Source organism: Anabrus simplex, chromosome 3, assembly GCF_040414725.1.
Source record: "Anabrus simplex isolate iqAnaSimp1 chromosome 3, ASM4041472v1, whole genome shotgun sequence".
Classification (NCBI taxonomy): Eukaryota; Metazoa; Arthropoda; class Insecta; order Orthoptera; family Tettigoniidae; genus Anabrus; species Anabrus simplex.
The window spans coordinates 68,370,995-68,390,127 of NC_090267.1; the positions used below are offsets into that span (position 1 = coordinate 68,370,995).

The 19,133-nt window shown below is 38.3% G+C and overlaps 1 protein-coding gene across 1 annotated transcript in view; it reads right to left on the reverse strand.

Annotated features, from left to right (window-relative positions):
• Nup54 (nuclear pore complex protein Nup54) overlaps window positions 1-19,133 on the reverse strand; it is a 140,183-nt gene that overhangs the window by 95,370 nt on the left and 25,680 nt on the right. Inside the window, exon 3 of the mRNA XM_067144108.2 lies at window positions 10,050-10,142. Coding sequence (XP_067000209.2) covers window positions 10,050-10,142 — 93 coding nt within the window. The remainder of the gene's footprint in view (window positions 1-10,049; window positions 10,143-19,133) is intronic.

The window sequence follows — 19,133 nt, forward strand, 5'->3', positions numbered from 1 at the left end:
TTCTCTAATTGTGAACATAGCTTTCATTTAGTACAAGCTTATGAACTCAGACACTTCAAGTTAGAAGGAACTCTCTTAGCTAATCTATGCTAGTTTTCAACTATCATGAACTATATCTTTCCCAAGAACTATCTTTTCAAGATAGCAGTGAGTGTAAATACATTCAGAGTGTACATAGTGTATAAAAACAGAAACTCTCTCAAGATTAATCATCTACTTTGCTTCAAGACAATTTTATGTTTTATTCCTGTACATACTGTAGAATTCTGTGTGAAGCAAATAAGTTGTGTTCTTGTAAACCTTATCTTGTTTACAACATCTACATCTTTACCTTGATACAACTGTTGGATATGTTCTTGCCATCTTTCTGCTTTGTCGTCTTTTCCTAGAAGTGGCTTTCCATCTGAGCTCTTAATATTCATACACCTAGATTTCCTTTCTCCAAAGGTTTCCTTGATTTTCCTGTATGCAACATCTACCTTTCCCAGGATCATACAACCTTCGACATCCTTGCACTTCTCCTTCAGCCATTCTTCCTTAGAAAGCTACCTTGCACTTTCGATCCACTTGATTCTTTAATCGCCTGTATTCTTTTCTGCCCTCTTCATTTCTAGCATTCTTGTATTTCCGTCGTTCATCAATCAGGTCTAGTAACTCTAGAGTTATCCACTGATTCTTAGTTGATTTTTTCTTCCTTCCTAACATCTCTTCAGCAGCCCTACTGACTTCATTTTTCATGACTATCCACTCTTCCTCTATTGTATTTCCTTCAGCCTTTTCATTTAGCCCTTGTGCCACATGTTCCCTGAAACAATCCCTCACGCTCTTTTCTTTCAAATTGTCTAGACCCCATCTTTTGGCATCCTTTCCTTTCTTCAACTTCAGATGGCATTTCATGACCAGCAAGTTGTGGTCAGAGTCCACGTCTACTCCTGGAAAAGTTTTGCAATCCAACACCTGATTTCTGAATCTCTGCCTAATCATAAAGAAGTCTATTTGATATCTGCCAGTGTCTCCAGGTCTCATCCACGTATACAGCCGTCGTTTGTGGTGTTTGAACCAAGTATTGGCAAGGACTAAACTATGATCAGTGCAGAATTCATCCAGCCGACTTCCTCTTTCGTTCCTTTGTCCCAATCCGAATTCTCCTACTGTATTACCTTCTCCTCCTTGGCCTACCACTACATTCCAGTCTCCCATCACAATTAGATTCTCGTCACCTTTTACATATTGTTTTAAATCTTCTATCTCTTCATATATTCTTTCGATTTCCTCGTCATCCACTGAACTAGTAGGCATGTAGACCTGCACTATTGTGGTGGGCATTGGTTTGGTGTCTATCTTGACAACAATAATTCTTTCACTATGCTGGTCGTAGTAGCTTACCCGCTGCCCTATTTTCTTATTCATTATTAAACCAACTCCTGCATTTCCCTTGTTTGATTTTGTGTTGATAATTCGGTAGTCACCTGACGAAAAATCCCGTTCTTCCTGCCAACGTACTTCACTTATACCAACTACATCTAACTTTACTCTATCCATTTCCATTTTCAGATTCTCTAACCTACCACAACTTCTAACATTCCACGCTCCGACTCGCAGAATGTCAGTATCCATCTTCCTGATGATCGCCCCCTCTCGTGTAGTCCTCACCCGAAAAATCAAAATGGGGGACTAGTTTAACTCCGGAATATTTTACCCTGGAGGAAGCCATCATCAGTACAACATTCATACAGAGAGAGCTGCATGTCCTCAGGAGTTAGTTACGGCTGTAGTTTCCCGTTGCTTTCAGCCGTGTAGCAGTATCAACACAGCTAAGCCATGTTGAGTGTTATTACAAGGCCATATCAGTCAATCATCCAGACTGCCGCCCTTGCAACTTCGAAAGGCTGCTACCCCCCTTTTGATGAACAATTCGTTAGTTTGGTCTCTCAACAGATACCCATCCGATATGGTTGCACCTGCGGCTCGGCTATCTGCGTCATTGGGACACGCAAGCCTCCCCACCGCGGCAAGGTCACATGGTTCATAGAGGAGGACTCTATTGCTACTAATCACAAACTTATTGGGTACCTAACATCGTGGTACTATGCGCAAGTAAAAGCAACCCAGGGTGTTCCCCACGTGGTGATACTAATCACAAGTAGTTTGATGGTTCTAATTTGATCATCCCTTGGTTGCCCCTTTTAGTCGCCTCTTACGACAGGCAGGGAATACCGTGGATGAATTCTTCGTCTGCGACCCCCACCCACACGGGGTGTGAAAGAAAGCTATTAAAATTAGGACTATTAGGCAGTACCATATTGCTGATAAAACAGGCATGAGGGAGTTTTTAAAAAGTAACTATGATCGGTGAAAAACGGTAAATAAAAATGTAAACAGACTCTGGGATGGGTTTAAAGCAATTGTTGAGGAATGTGAATATAGATTTGTACCTTTAAAGGTGGTAAGGAATGGTAAAGATCCACCATATTATAACAGAAGTAAGGAGACTAAGAAGGAGGAGCAGGTTGGATAGATAGAGTTAGAAATGGCTGTGGAAGTTAGGAGAAATTGAAGGAACTTACTAGGAAATTGAATCTAGCAGAGAAGTCAGCTAAGGATAATATGATGGCAAGCATAATGGGCGGTCATACAAATTTTAGTGAAAAATGGATGAGTATATATAGGTACCTTAAGGCAGAAACAGGTTCCAAGGAGGACATTCCAGGAATCATTAATGAACAATGGGAGTGTGTATGTGAGGATCTTCAAAAAGCAGAAGTATTCAGTCAGCAGTATGTAAAGATTGTTGGTTACAAAGATAATGTCCAGATAGAGGAGGTGACTAATACTAAAGAAGTATTGAAATTTACCTATGACAGCAATGACATTCACAGTAAGATACAACAGTTGAAAACTAGAAAAGCAGCTGAAATTGATAAGGTTTCAGGGGAAATACTAAAGACAATGGGTTGGGATATAGTACCATATCTGAAGTACTTAATTGATTGTTTACATGAATGGAGAGTTGCCATAGTAGCCCCTGTGTATAAAGGAAAGGGTGATAGACATAAAGCTGAAAATTACAGACCTGTCAGTTTGACATGCATGGAATGTAAGCTTTGGGAAAGCATCTTTCTGATTATATTAGACATGTTTACAAAATTAATAACTGGTTTGATAGAAGGCAGTTTGGGTTTAGGAAAGGTTAATCCACTGAAGCTCAACTTGTAGGATTCCAGCTAGATATAGCAGATATCCTGGATTTAGGAAGTCAAATGGACTGTATCGCTACTGACCTATCTAAGGAATTTGATAGGGTAGATCATGGGAGCGAACTGGCAAAAAATGAGGGCTACTGGACTACACAAAAGAGTGACTGAATGGGTGGCTATATTTCTAGAAAATAGAACTCAGAGAATTAGAGTAGGTGAAGCTTTATCTGACCATGTAATAATTAAGAGGAGAATTCCTCAAGGCAATACTAGTGGACCTTTATGTTTTCTTATATATATATATATCAATGATATGTGTAAAGAAGTGGAATCAGAGATAAGGCTTTTCGCAGATGTTATTCTGTACAGAGTAATAAATAAGTTACAAGATAGTGAGCAACTGCAAAATGACCTCAATAAGGTTGTGTGCGAGATGGATAGTGGGCAATGGTATGATAAACGGCGTTAAAAGTCGGGTTGTTTCACAAATAGGAAATGTCCTCTCAGTTTTAATTACTGCGTTGATGGAATGAAAGTTCCTTTGGGGGATCATTGTAAGTACCTAGGTGTTAATACAGGGAAAGATCTTCATTGCGGTAATCATATAAATATGATTGTAAATAAAGGGTACAGATCTCTGCACATGGTTATGAGGGTATTTAGGGGTTAGAGTAAGAATGTAAAGGAGAGAGCATAGAAGTCTTTGGTAAGACCCCAACTAGAGTATGGTTCCAGCATATGGGACCCTCACCAGGATTACTTGATTCAAGAACTGGAAAAAATCCAAAGAAAGGCAGCTCGATTTGTTCTGGGTGAATTCCAACAAAAGAGTAGACTTGCACAGATGTTGCAAACTTTGGGCTGGAAAGACTTGGAAGAAAGGAGAAGAGCTGCTCAATTAAGCGGTATGTTAAGTCCAAATGTCGTGTGAATTTATTAAAAACCACCTATTCAATGCAATGTAAAGTTCTTATAATTAAGATTTATATCTTGTCATAATATCATTAATGGGACTTGTTTCACCCTCTAGCTGGGCATCATCAGCCTTTATCTCGTACCTCTTATTAATTAACCAGGATGATTTTGTATAAAATGTTACAAAGATACTACATTATTACAGAGTTAAAGAAGTCCATATTACATGTTCTTAATTACAAGTTTGAGAATTTGTATATGTAATTTAATGTTATAATTATTCCTGCAATATTGTCTTTGTTATACATGTTTTAGTTATCACATAATCTGTTTAATTTTTATTTGGCTGAAGATGGCCACTAAGTGACAAACTAGTACCAAGACTGACGTAATATCATTTACTTGATACACTGTACTGAAAAGATGGACCCTCTTGTCAATTTATTTCTTATATATAGCATGAGAGTGTGGAGTATGCCCCATGAAGCTATGGACCCTGCTTGTCAACAAGTTTGTGTCCAGGCAGGAGGTCGCTCAGTTCTGGTCTGGGTGGCGTTCTCATGGTCGCAATTAAGCCTTATTGTCCGGCTACAGGGAGCGCTGACAAGTGCACGCTATGTTATGTGGACATTCTTTCAGACCATCTGCATCCCTTTCTGGCCCTAGAGTACCCTGATGGAGATGCCACGTTTTAACAGGAAATTGCGCCATGTCAGCGCTCTGTAGTGGCATGCAGGTGGTTGGAGGAGCGCTCCAGTGAAGTTATGACCATGAATTGGCCCTCCACATCCCCCTATCTTAATCCAGTCAAGCATTTATGGGATGCAATCAATGCTGGTATACTCTCCATGAACCCCGCACCAACTACACAAGACCAACTGTGGGTAGCAGGGTCAATGCCTTGTCGTACTGCTGCCGTTTTGAGGGCTTGTGGAGGAGCAACTTGTTATTAACATCACATTCAGTGTCTTCCCATGACTTTTGGCCACTCAGTGTATTTTGAAGCTATTTCCTACAAATAGCTACACCAAGTCTGACTAGAGCATCAATTGAAAGAATAGCATTTCATAACTATGTTTTGAATTTTCTAGAACAAAATGAGTTTGTTTTATCTTATGGAGCAACTTCCTTCTTTCTTTCTTTATTTTTTTGCTAGTAGTTTCATGCCGCACTAACACATCACAGGTTTTCAGCAACAAGGATGGAAAGGGCTAGGACTGGGAAGGCAGTGGCCATTGCCTTAAGGCATTTACCTGGTAAGAAAATGGGAAACTGTAGCAACTATTTTCAGGGCTGCCAATGGTGGGTTTGGTGGGATTCGAACCTACCATCCTCCGAATGCAAGCTCATGGCTACACAACCCTTTAAAAAACAATTTTTTTTTTCATTATTCCGTATTGAAAAATAGCTAATCACAAAGTTTATACAAGGAGTAATTTTAATACCACCTATTCAATACAAATTTATTCCACTATAGTGTGGTTAAATACACATGGAAATTATCAGAAATTTGAAGGGTACATGTTTCGCCCACTATTTATTGATTTAAAGTTAAGAACTTCATTTTGGTCCTATTGAATCTAGATTTACACTATAAATTGAGGATAATTATGTCCACCTTTTCAATACAAAAACAATGTGACGTCATTAACACATCACCAATGTTTGAAAGGTAATAAATATGTGATGTGTTAATGATGTCACATTGTTTTTGTATTGAAAAGGTGGACATAATTATCCTCAATTTATAGTGCACTATTTATTGGGCATCATCAGCCTCAATCAATCTTAAAACACACATGGTCTAAGGAGTAATAATAACTTACGTAAAATGTATTGATGAATATTTATAAGTGTTAATACTGTGGATGCAAAATGTTTACAGTACAAAAATATTGAATAAAACAGAACTATACTAAAATCACTTTGAAAAATTGAAATGTTCATCTGAAAGTAATAGTCACACATTGTTTTTAAAAAGTAATCCATGTCTGACACTGAAATGGATCTTTTTGATGAAAAGCTTGAACAATATATAATACATTAGGAAAACAGAATATCAAAAATAAGGCGTCAACGGGATAAGAACAAGACGGTTAAAAGAGACAGTATATGCTCATGTTTGAAGCCATTATTTAAAATAAGGATGGAAATAATGAGTTGAATTGAATCTATTTGATTTGAAAATCTTGAGTCTTGGAAAGTTGGATAAAAATCGTGGTATGTCATGAAGTGCTAAAAAACATCTAAGTAGGTGTGCTAGGTACCAACTGATGAGCCCAGCCTAGCACACGAGGGCGAAACGCTGGCAACCAGGAATGAGTTAGCTGGAAAATTTATAATATCCAATAACGGACCATTTATATTGGTATTATAAATTTACTCATTCGGAACAAATATTTCAGATTCCCTATGGGAATCAACATCTATATCATCTAAGAATTTGCCGTAAAACACTGCTAAAATATCAAATAAAAGAAGGTAGGCTGGACGACAATTTCGTGCAACCAGAAAATGCCTCCTGTAGAGGTGGATGTCCGTAGTAAACAATGTTGTCAGTCTGGAATGAAACGGAAAGCTAACTTGACGACGGGAAATTAGGCCCAGAATATATCACTGAAAACTATACGTTGAATAATGTGTACTTACTTATTCCCAAAATGTAATGTATGTCCTAATGTGTCTGCAGCGTTAGTCTGTTTGAAGTTCCTACTTCTAGTGTAGTATCGACGCTGTGCAGGTGTTGGGGAATGCTGAGGGGAAGAGGGGGTACTGGTAGGCAGAGCCTCACGTGTTGTAGCCAGTATAGGAGGGGCGTTACTTGAAGGAGCAAGTATGGCGTCAGTATTTAACGAAATAGAGGGAGTCTTTAATTCTAAGGATTTAAATATCTGAGGGACTTTACTATGGTTTGGGTTGACCGTATTCAATAACTTAGGCATTAAAATATGTAGCGGACTTCCGTGTCGTCATTAAGATTACGATCTTTATTATATGTCCTGTCCAAGAAAATGTAAATACTCTCTAATTCATTCAAAAGTTTGCCTTTGCCTGTATTCCTGATTGTGAGATCTTTTTCTATTGTAGTGAACCGGTGTCCAGTTTCCTTCATGTGGGTGCTCATTGCCGAGTATTTATTATGTTTTTCGGCATTGAAATGTTCCATGTACCTTATATAAAAGCTGCGCCCAGTCTGTCCAACATAAGATTTTCCACACTGAGAACATGTTAATCTATAAACTCCTGAACCTGAATATCTATTATTGTCGTAATTAATCTTATTATAATTAAAAAATATGTTTTGAGTTGTGTTAATTGTTCGAAAGGTTACGTTCATATTATGTTTACTGAAAGAATTCGCAATTTGGTGGACCACTGGGCTACTATAAGTGAAAGTGGCGTACTTAGTTCTTTTTGGTTTGTCGGGTATGAGATTCGTGGATAACTTATTTTTGATTTTGTGAATTAAGCGGTTTACCATCTCGACCTTAAACCCATTAAGTCTGGTTAGGTTTCTTATGTAGTTCAACTCATTCCTTAAGTTAGTAGGGGAAAGAGGGATTCTTAGTGCTCTATAAATTAAACTATGAAAAGATCTTGTTTCTGGGAGCTAGGGTGTAATGAGGAATTATTTATAGCTATCAGAGAATGTGTAGGCTTTCTATATATTTGAAATTCAAAAGTGTTATTGGTTCGTCTAACTGTTATATCTAGAAAATTTAAGGAACCCTTGTCTTCATCTTCCTTAGTAAAACTCGGGTTAGGGTCGATATTGTTTAATTTTTCCAAAATTTCACTACTATTGGTAACATCTTTATCAATTATTATGAATGTATCGTCCACATATCTCAACCATAAGCAAACCCCTTTAATATTAGTTTTTATTTTTATGTGTTCAATTGAGTCCATGTAAATGTCAGCTAGGATGCCCGATATTGGGTCACCCATTGCTAAACCGTTCTGTTTATAAATTTTTTTGTTAAATGTAAAATAATTGTTGTCCAGAACAAAGTTCAATAGTTTCATAAATTCATCGATCTCCTTTCTACTGAGGCCACTATGTTTACAAATGTTATCATAGATAATGTTAACTGTGTCACTAGTCGGAATATTTGGGTACATATTAATCACATCGAAAGAACATATTGCTTGATTTGGTTGAAGATTAAATTTGCTAAAAATCTCACAAAAATCTATTGAATTCCGTAAGGGCTGCTTGTTATTAAACACGTAATGTCTCTTAACCCCTCAGCGTCGCAACCATTTTAGGAGCTTCCTACCCCGCGGCCGGATGAGATTTCAACTACACGCGACTGAAATACATTGATTCACTTAAAGCGTTACTACAAGTATAAGAGTAGCCCGATATTCACGAAATTTTGAATTCCTTATGATAGAACTATGTACATGCAGATAATGACATAATAATTCCACATTATCTTAGTAATTTAGTTTCATGTGATAGAGTTCGAAGCACTCTTCGAGACAGAGACCCAAGTCACACTCCTGGCAGCAGTACACCGACGTCGTCTTTTCTCCGTGTTTTGAACACACGATAAAACGTCTCTGAGGTTTGTATTTCTCACACTTGTGTGATAATTTCATGATAAAATGTCTTTCCTGCAACCTTGGAACTGTATTATCTGATGCGCGCCGGCCTTGAATATTTCGTTTCCCGGCCCGAGCGAGTATATTTTGTAAACAAACCTTCCTCCAGCTGAACCCGATAAGATAACTGCTCAATGTTTGTCCCTGTGACTTTTCTGGATGTTATTAGAGAATTTAGGAATCCGAATTTACTGTTGAAAACGTCCCTTTGACCTGTATAATTATCAATAGTCTCCTACACGAAATTTCCAAGTACTGTTTCCTCCTCATCGTCACTCTCATCATTTACCACTGCTACATCATCTATTTCATTATCGCTGCTGCTAATACTGTCACTACTACTTCCGACTAAACTTTCATCTAAATTATACAATATTTCAAGCACATTACTGTCAGTCAAACCACGGCTGAGCGCGGCACGTCACACGGACTGATAAAGCTGCAGCGAGGCCGGAAGCAGCAGGACGAATCTGAATGAGGGGAATAACATTCATGACGAAACAAACCAACTCGATACATATATCAGATAAAAGGTCGATACATCGTCTTTCAAACGAGATATATACCATGAACAACTGGTTCTCGTATCGTATGACAGAAAGCAGCACAAACTGATACCTACACAGAGCGCTCGTGGAGAGTTACGAAAATATTACAAGCCGAGAAATAAAGAAAAATATAATAAATAAACCGCACTCCCAATGTATAAATAGAGCAAAGAACATCACACGAAAAGACAAACTTCTCAGATCATCATTTATTTATTTTATTACGTGGGAAAGAATGAAGCAAACAGACTTTAAAAAAGCAGAGATTACTAGTGCTCAGACTTACTTGACAAATATTTATCCTTACAAAAAACAACTACATTTTAACGATCTTCATTCTTATTTTACAGTACTGATAAACCCCAACATTTCTTCTTGGAAACAAAACAATTTGCAAATCCATAACTCCGAAACTCTTCGCGCTATAGCCGTAAATGCGAAACCATGCCTGGGTCTATACCACGTATAGAGGTCGGCGGCTACGGAAGAAAAGAGGGTCTATACCACGTATAGAGGTCGGCGCTGAGGGGTTAAGGAAGCCATGGATGTACCTAGAGGCTTTATAAGTTGGACTGTTGCGGCAGAGTCAGTGGGTAGGGTCCGACATCCCACTCTGACGAGTCTAGTGTCAGACCTAAGACAAAACACTGGTTAATAGAGCAAACGCCGGAAAAACCCTACATCTAATTTTTGATCTGATTACAGAACCCTTACCGCACAGCCAACTCACTGTAACTCCTATACAAATACACAACTAGACACACAATATTTAAAGCACTACCTGTTCCAAATGACATATTCCCGAAGCCACCAAATGTCCCCGTAGTAGTAGTTACAGCAGGCTTTGCTCCAAAACCTCCAAAACTGCCAAAACCTGAAACAAATGAAATTGACAAGTTTTCATTCAACAATGAATAGACAAGAAAGTAAGCAATTGCCTAGCTGAAGTTTTAGTTTCATTTTACAGTACACTTTTTTACATACATAAAAAGTGATAGGGCAGATTTAGATCAAGTAACTCTAACTGTTAACAGAAAATGAAAATCCACAGTCTGTTTCCAGTCATTCAACCAGATCAGGAATAGAATTAATGAAGCCCCCATCTAGCGGCGAGTATAGGAACTGTGCCGGCTGCCGAAGCCTGTCACACTCTTCTGAGGCAACGATTAATGAATGACAGATGAAATGAAATTATATTGAAGAGTGTTGCTGGAATGAAAAATGACAGGGAAAACTGGAGTACCCGGAGAAAAACCTGTCCTGCCTCCACTTTGTCCAGCACAAATCTCAAATGGAGTGACCGGAATTTGAACCAACGAAACCCAGCAGGGAGAGGCCGGCGTGCTGCTGCCTGAGCCACGGAGGCTCTCAAACTGTTAACAGATCCTGCCCTAATTCTTCACGATATTGGAAACAAGCAACTGTTTCAATTAAGCACTCTTAAATGCTAGTGGCTTTACGTCGCACCGACACAGATAGGTCTTATGGCGACGGTGGGAGAGGAAAGACCTAGGAGTTGGAAGGAAGCGGCTGTGGTCATAATTAAGGTACAGTCCCAGCATTTGCCTGGTGTGAAAATGGGAAACCCCAGAAAACCATCTTCTGGGCTGCCGACAATGAGATTCGAACGCACTATCTCCTGGGTGCAAGCTCACATCCGCACACCGCTAACCGCACGACAAACTCGCCCAGTCACTCTTAAATGCTGCCAACCTCAGCCAGTATCAACCCAGTAACTTTTGGAACACAAATTATAAAATACGTGAAAGCAATGTAGAAAAATTGTTGCATCAGTGTCCAGACACAGGTGGGGAGGACAGATTGGGTTTCGAATGAATCTGGACCACAACAAGGAAGGGTGCTGTCACCACTGTTATTCATAATGATTATGGATGAAATAATGAGGGAGACAAAGGTAAAATATGAGGACAGGAAACTGCCTGCAGATGATATTGTGGTGTGCGGAGTAAACAGAGAGGAAGTACAAGGGCAACTACACATGCTGAGTGAGATTATTGAAAATAAATAAATAAATAAATAAATAAATAAATAAATAAATAAATAAACTTTCTGGGCCAGAAGTTGAAGGAATGAGTGTTAGGTCAATCATATGTTGTACTGTAGTTGTCGAGACTGTGGCACCTCAGGATGGTCAATGGAGCTGTCTAGTTGGTTTTGAAGTTTCTGCGTATTTCCAAATTCAAACAGGCCTAGTGCCAGACATATCCTGATGCCTCAAGAAAGCCCAGTTTGTCTTTCCCAAGGAATTCCTCAAGAACTCTACAGATTTCAGGTTTTTGTGGAGTCGTATGCATAGGCACAAGAATACCTTAACCGGCAGATTTGGGGACAAACTTCCGTATGTCTACTGCTGATGGATTCCAAGGGAAAATTCCACATTTCCTGAATGAGTTCTCTAAATAAAGGCTTTTATCTATCTATCTAAATTTTCTACGGTAACAGTTTTCTCTATTGCAGTTCTCAGCAAGCCGGCAAAGTCTTTTTTCTTCATAGTTGGGTCTTCTTTACAAGTGCCTCTTCCAATGCGTCATTTGCAGACAACTGTTTTCCACCCAGTGTTCAGCAGCTTATTAACTCCAACATCCAATGGTTGGATGACGTGAGTGGCATTAGAGAAGAAAGCCATGAGAACAATACCATGTTCATCACAAAACTTACTGGTGTGTAATGCAATATGTGAGGAACGGCCAGCAATGAATAAAATTACAGGTAGAGGGATGGTCTCTCCACCAACCATTAATAAAATACATTACAAAGAAACTGGTAGAAGACTTCCCATCTCCACCCGTTCGGTGATTTCCCAACGCCCCATTCTGCGGGCATGCTGGCTACATGTCTTTAGTACTATGTACGTACTTGAAACAAACAAGTGGTGGACACAGGTTTCCAGTAGCTTTTTAATCAGTAAAATAGTTCGACATTCCTTCTCACCTCAGTTAACCTGCTGATAAATGCTTTTATTTTATGCTAAGGACTTTGTTTCCCTTGGGATTTAAGAAAAAGTCTGTTTCATCCCTATTTAATAATGGATCAAGAACAACATTTCCCAGGCTATTTCTCTCACAGAATTTGTGGATCTCCTTAACCAGTTTCTAATATTCTCTTGGGATACTGCAACATGACTAGATATTAAGTTTTGTGGTGTGTTCTTAGTGTTAGCCCAGTATTTCTCTTCAAGAAAGACTGGGACCATTTACTTCCCGGCCATCCATCTTTAACGACTAATGTTCTGTTCAGCTCTTTCGTAAGCTACTGAACACTATTTTGCAGGTCTTCCATTCTAATGGGAAATATTGCTTTACGAAGTGATAATGTTATTGTTTTTACGTCCCACTAACTACTTTTCAACAGTTTTCGGAGACACCGAGGTACCAGAACTTTGTCCTGCAGGAGTCTTATGTGCCAGTAAATCTACCAACATGAGGCTGATGTATTTTAGCACCTTCAAATACAACCAGACTGAGCCAGAATCAAACCTGTTTACAAAGAGAAAGAGCCTATTCTAATATGATCTCCTCCTTTGCTGTGAGCCAAGACCCCATTCCCTTGGTGTCCCTTGACTTTGTCTGAGAGGGTGCTCTTCAGAACACCACATCTCCCTGCAGCCTATTTAATGGATATGGCATCTTTAACAGTCTGCTATGCCTTTTCCACCTCTTAAGGTTCATATTTCAAAATCTGCCTTTTTAACGTTGTACTGTAAGAAAAGAGGTCTATAGACATGATGCTGTATACGCTTTTGGGCTTATGCCATGTCAAGAAAATAAGGTGAAATTCTTTACGTTTCGCAGAAGCCTTTCTCATGGACAGTCGAGATCTCTTCTGAGGACACACAGCACAGTTCTATGCAAAACGTAAAGAATTTCACCTTATTTTCTTGACAAGGCACAAGCCCAAAAGCCTATACAGCATCATGTCTATAAGTACGGGCCGTGAAAGCATCAATGACAACAAAAAGGTCTATATTTACTAAAATGTCTTTGTAAGAATAAAAAATTAAAATATCATTTCCAGGAGTGCTGAAGGACCAAACAAGAAAAAGAGGGAAAAAACGTGTGTAATTAATGCTAATTTAAAAGCAGATTTGATGTTTGTACTTAATTACAAAACAGGAACAAAATAATGGGTCTACCTATTCAATACAGAACAATGCTATTATTATTATTATTATTATTATTATTATTTACATTTTATGGCCTTCATTGGACCACTCTAGCCAACTTTATACAAAGAATTTTTCAGTTTCCTGTCAGCCCAGTACTTCTTCATTCTCTCTGATCTTATCCTTCTTTCTTCATCGGAAATCACCCTTCCTATTGTCTGTTTGTTGATTCTGATTTGCAGTCTGGTTTGTTTGTCTGCGAGTTTCTTGATTTTGTCAATTTTGTTTCTTAGGTCTTCCACTGTAATTTGTAGTTCATCCATATCTTCCTTGATTTCTGTAATCCACTTAATGTTGCACTTACTATTCCATAATTTTTCTATTCTCCTGATGATCCTGTTCTCTGGTGTCCTGATTAGATGTCCAAAAAATGAAATGTGTTTCTTCCTGATTGTGATCATTACTGGTCCTATTTCCTTGTAGACTGTTTCATTAGAAGCTACTCTCCAGTGTCCATCTTTTTGGTATGATTTGTTGAAGCACGTTCTAATGATTCTTCTCTCTATCTTGAGTATTTTGTCTATTTGTGCAGTGTTAGTTGTTTTGAAGATGGTTTCGCTTGCGTATGTTTTTTCTGGTTGAGTGACTGTTTTGTAATGTTTTAATTTTGTTGCTATTGACAGGCCCTTTTTGTTGTAGGTATTCTTGGTGACATATTGTGCTCTGGTCAGTTTATTTATTCTGTTATGCCAAGCTGGCTTTTCATTGAGGTTATATGTTATGATTTCTCCCAGATATTTACATTTATCTACAATTTTGATTTCTTGGTTTCCTATGGCAATTTTGTTTATGAGTGGTGGGTCAGTAAACATGATTACTGTCTTTTCAAAAGATATTCCAAGACCAATTTTCTGTAGTGATATAACTTGTTGTCTGGTTTCCTGAATATTGTTGGACAAGAGAGCAAGGTCATCGACAAAACCTAGGCAATTTAAACTTACGTTTTCTTTGGGTCTTCCAATTCGGATATTCTTTGGGTTACTCTTGTACCATTCCCTCATTATATATTCCAAGGCACAGCTGAACAGCAGTGGTGACAAGCAATCTCCTTGTCTTAAGCCTGTTTTTATGATGAATGGCTCAGAGAATTCCCCTCTGAACCTAACTCTTGATTTAGTGTTGGTTAAGGTGAGTTCAATCAATTTGATTAATTTTGGATGGAGCCCGATATTTCTTAAAATTTTCAACATTGAAGGTCTATGGATACAGTTGTAAGCTTTTTTAAAGTCCACGAAGGTTATTGCAAGAGGTTTGTTTTGCTTCTTGTAGATGCTATGGCTAATTTTAAAGTGATGATTTGTTCTGCACAGCTTCTCCAAGGACTGAAGCCTCCTTGGTATTCATCTAATTCTTCCTCTAGTTGCTCTTTGATCCTCCTGTACAGGATTCTGGAGAAAATCTTGTATGTGCAGTCTAAGAGAGAGATACCTCTGTAATTATCTGGATTGCTTTTATCTCCTTTTTTGTGGAGTGAGTGGATTGTGGCTGTGGTCCAATGTTCGGGGAACTTTTCTGTTATCCAGATTTTTGTTAGGGCCATGTGTAAGGATGTTTGAACTGTATCACTGGCATATTTCCACATTTCTGCTAAAACTTGGTCTTCTCCGCATGCCTTATAATTTTTCAACTCTTTGAGTGCTGTTTCCACCTCTTCCTTTGACATGCGTATTGTGAAGGCTCGGTGGACTAAACTATTACAGGCTTATGGCTAATGAAGGACCACTCATGAATAATGTTGCCAACTTAGCAGATTTTCCGCTAAATTTGGTGGAATTAGAAGACTGTCGGCGAAGAAATATATAATTTAGCGGACAGTGGAATATTTAGCGGAATTCTAGATTTATTATAGCAGAATTTAGTGTTTTATCCATTTTACATTCTTTTTTAATCTGTACTCCACTCTGTCTCCGAGCTATTCCGTATTTCTTGTCAGGAGCTAGCAGTCACATGAGGAAAACATGTTATTTGGATTTGATGTTATGAGATCATGGTATCATAAACTTGTAATGCGTGGGGAAAGATTACTTGTCTCTTAGCTGACGAATGACGACAGATAATGGAACTGTGAGAGAATAGCATTTATATTTATGCTATGAAGGAAGACTGTTTAATGAACTGGCCTGTTCAGTGTGTGGACCTTGAGGTAGGGGATTCACCTAGTTTGCACCCGGCACTAAAACGCCTACAAGTTTTAGCTCGCCGGCTTTTTATTATTATTATTATTATTGCTCATTATTTGATATCGGATTTCTTAGCGGAATTTTAAGTAGTATTTAGCGGATCTTGAAAATGTAAGTTGGCAACACAGCTCATGAATATAACTGAAACTTGTTTTATCCATTTTGATCAATACTTTACTCCTAACTTCAACTTAAATGAAATTTCTGAGAAGCCTAAAATCCTTTTCGATTTCCTAATTAACTTTTTTTAAATATCAGTATTCCAAACACCAGCGCGATCTTTCAAGCCAAGCGCAACAAGCATTCCCGTCACTTACCCCCACTTCCGCATCCCTCCGCTCCACCTTAGCCCTACTCACCTGTTTTAGCTCCTCCTCCCCCCCCCCCTTCACATGCCCTTCCCCTCCGCGACCCACCCTCTATCATTGCTCTCTTCAGTAGCCCAGCTCCTCTCATTTCAATAACTGTACCATCACGCTGGTCAAGGTGAGTTCGCCTCTTTTCCCTTGTCTTTCTTTTGTCTATGTACATTTGTATCACGCGTAATTTGGCTTTCAATCTTTTCACGAGGTCTCCAGGTTTCCATACTGAACTGGGAATCATAACGTTAGTTCAATTTAAGATCTTCATATGACCACATTGTTGGCTTCGGAACCACCTGAGTTAAGCCTGTTAATTACCACAGATTAACCCATTCCGCTACAATGACGGGTACAGCCATCAAGAGTTCCACATTCATTAACATGGAATGACGGGTACAACCGTTCGTGTACTGAACTCGGAAATACGCCCGACTACGATTTCTTTCAATGGTAACATTGTACTTTAGAATTACGTTCCTAGATAGTTCTAGCATGTTTACATGCCAATGTTATTATCCGAAGGCTATTTTGTCAATGTTTATTTTGCTTCTAAAATTGGTCATCTTGTTCATGAAATGAATGCTACCACGGAGCAAGATGTCGTGTACACTTCGCGAGGAGGAAGAGCAAAGAATTCTGCAATTTCCGTTTGAGAGTGGTGATGAAGATATCTCAGAATTATCTGATAGTAGTTTTAGCAGTGATAGTGCGTCTGAGAAATGTGACTCCGCTCGTGAAAGTGACAGTGAGGATGAAGATAACTTCGTACATAACCTCACCGCATCGAGCAACTAAAAATGGAGTTTGACCAGTAATTTTCCGAAAGGCAATGCGTGTGCACTTGTTCGGGAGCTAAATACTGTAGTCAGAAGGTGTCTGGGTGATAATGCTACACGATATGACACTGTGAGTCAGTTCCTTACTGACACTTTTCGGGAGGGTATTTGCAAGGAAACCAATACATATGCAAATAAAATTCTGAAAGATGTCACCCTTCCTGATTACGCCACTATAGGAGATCCATCTCAAGGTAGCACACCAACAAGACTACAGGGAAGGCACTGGGGTCATTTTCCTGAAACGAATGCCCCTACAGCAAGTAAATCAGCCACATCAAGGAGATGTAAAGTCTGTTTTGAGCGTGGAATCCGGAAGGAATCTTTCTTCGAGTGCAACAAATGCAAAGTTGCCCTCCACGTGAATGGATGTTTCAAGGTGTACCATACCTTAAAAGACTTCAGTTAATTGTAGTAAGTTAAACTCTAACCCAAAATGTTGTTAGTTTGATGCAATATGCTTTTGTAACCATTTTAGCATCCATAACATAAAATGTAGAAAAAATAATCGCATTCCACGGTACATTTCTCAAGGAAAATATTTGCATGGCAATGGGTTAAGAAAACAAGATTTATTCTTCCCTCGATAACACATGTTACCTTATTATCTATGCACCTCAAGCTGGGCTATTCTCTTGTGTATCAGGACTTAACAACTGGGTTACCTCCTCAGATTTTATACCTTATGGCCAGACGCACCATACTCTCATCATTTTAACTTGTTACAATCTAACATTGTCATTAAAGGTGCTGTCATGTGTTTTATATGGTCAGATCATATTAACTTGTTACATTTAACATTTGTCATTGTAAGTGCTGTCATGTGTTTTATAAGATACACCTTATGATCTATACACTTCAAGCTGAACTATTTTCTCATGTATCAAGACTTAACAACTAGGTTACCCTCTAGATTTTATAGTTTTTACTTTACAGTCAGACGCACCTTACTCTCATAGTTTTAACTTGTTAAAATTTAGCATTTAACATTTGTAATTGTATGTGCTGTCATATGTTTTAACTTGTCATAATTTAACATTTATTTTTGTAGGTGCTATCATGTGTTTTATACTGCTTTTTGATAAGTTGTGTTTTGCTCAATTGATGTTTTGGCTGATGACTTGCAATGAGCGTCGAATCATTAAACAACATGTGATCTAAACTCATATCAATCATATCAATATTCATTGTATTGAAAATATGGATCCTTAACATTTTCATTTTACTGCAATTCCAGTTCAATACGGAACAAAATGAAGTTTCTAACTTTTAATGCTTATTCAGGTGAGAAAGTGTTTCTGCTGCATATGTAGCTTCCGGTTTTATAACTGTGTTCTAGTGTTTTATTTTTGAATTTATTGATAGACATTATGTTAATTTTTGTGCTTTAGCTAATCTATTTGTTCTTGTTTGGATTGAGTTTTTTTCATTTAGGTTATGTGTTATTACTTCTCCAAGATATTTAAATTGAGTTACTATTTTGATTTTATTTCCCTTTATGGTAATTTCTTTTAGATGTGTTGGTTTTTGGGACATAATTTCAGTTTTTTCAAATGATATTTTGAGGCCAATTTTATTTGCAATGTTTTGAAGTTCTGATATCTGGGTTGTTGCTTCTTTTATGTCAACTGCTAGTAATGCTAAATTGTCTGCGACACCCAGGCAATTTGTTTTGATTTTTCGGCCAATCTTTATTTTTGAGGGACATTTCCTAAACCATTCGATCATTACCATTTCTAGAGCACAATTAAATAATAGTGGTGGGAGCCTATCTCCCTGCCGTAGTCCAGTTTTAATTTCAAATGACTGATATTTCACCCCTAAACTTCACTTTTGATTTGGTGTGTGAGTCAACTTTATCACGTTTATTAATGTGGGGTGTAGTCCAAGGTGTCTTAAAATTTTAAACAGAGATTCTCTATGGATGTAAGCATAAGCTTCCTTGAAATCTACAAATGTTATCACCATATTCCTTCTCCTGTTATAGTCCATTATCAACTTAAGACTCATGATCTGATCAGGACAGCTCCTCCAGGGTCTGAAATCTCCTTGATATTCTCCTAGTTCTTTCTCAAGTTGTAAACTTATCCTACTGAGGATGATTATTGAAAATATTTTGTATGTTATGTCTAGGAGTGAGATTCCCCTGTAGTTATTAGGGTCGATTTTGTCTTTTTTTTTCAGTGGGTGAATGAGGACCATTGCCCAGTCTTCTGGTAGTTCTTTAATCCAGATAGAGACAAGTTGCTGATGGAGGGCAACTTTTGCTGATGTTCCTGCATATTTCCAGATTTCCGCAAAGGT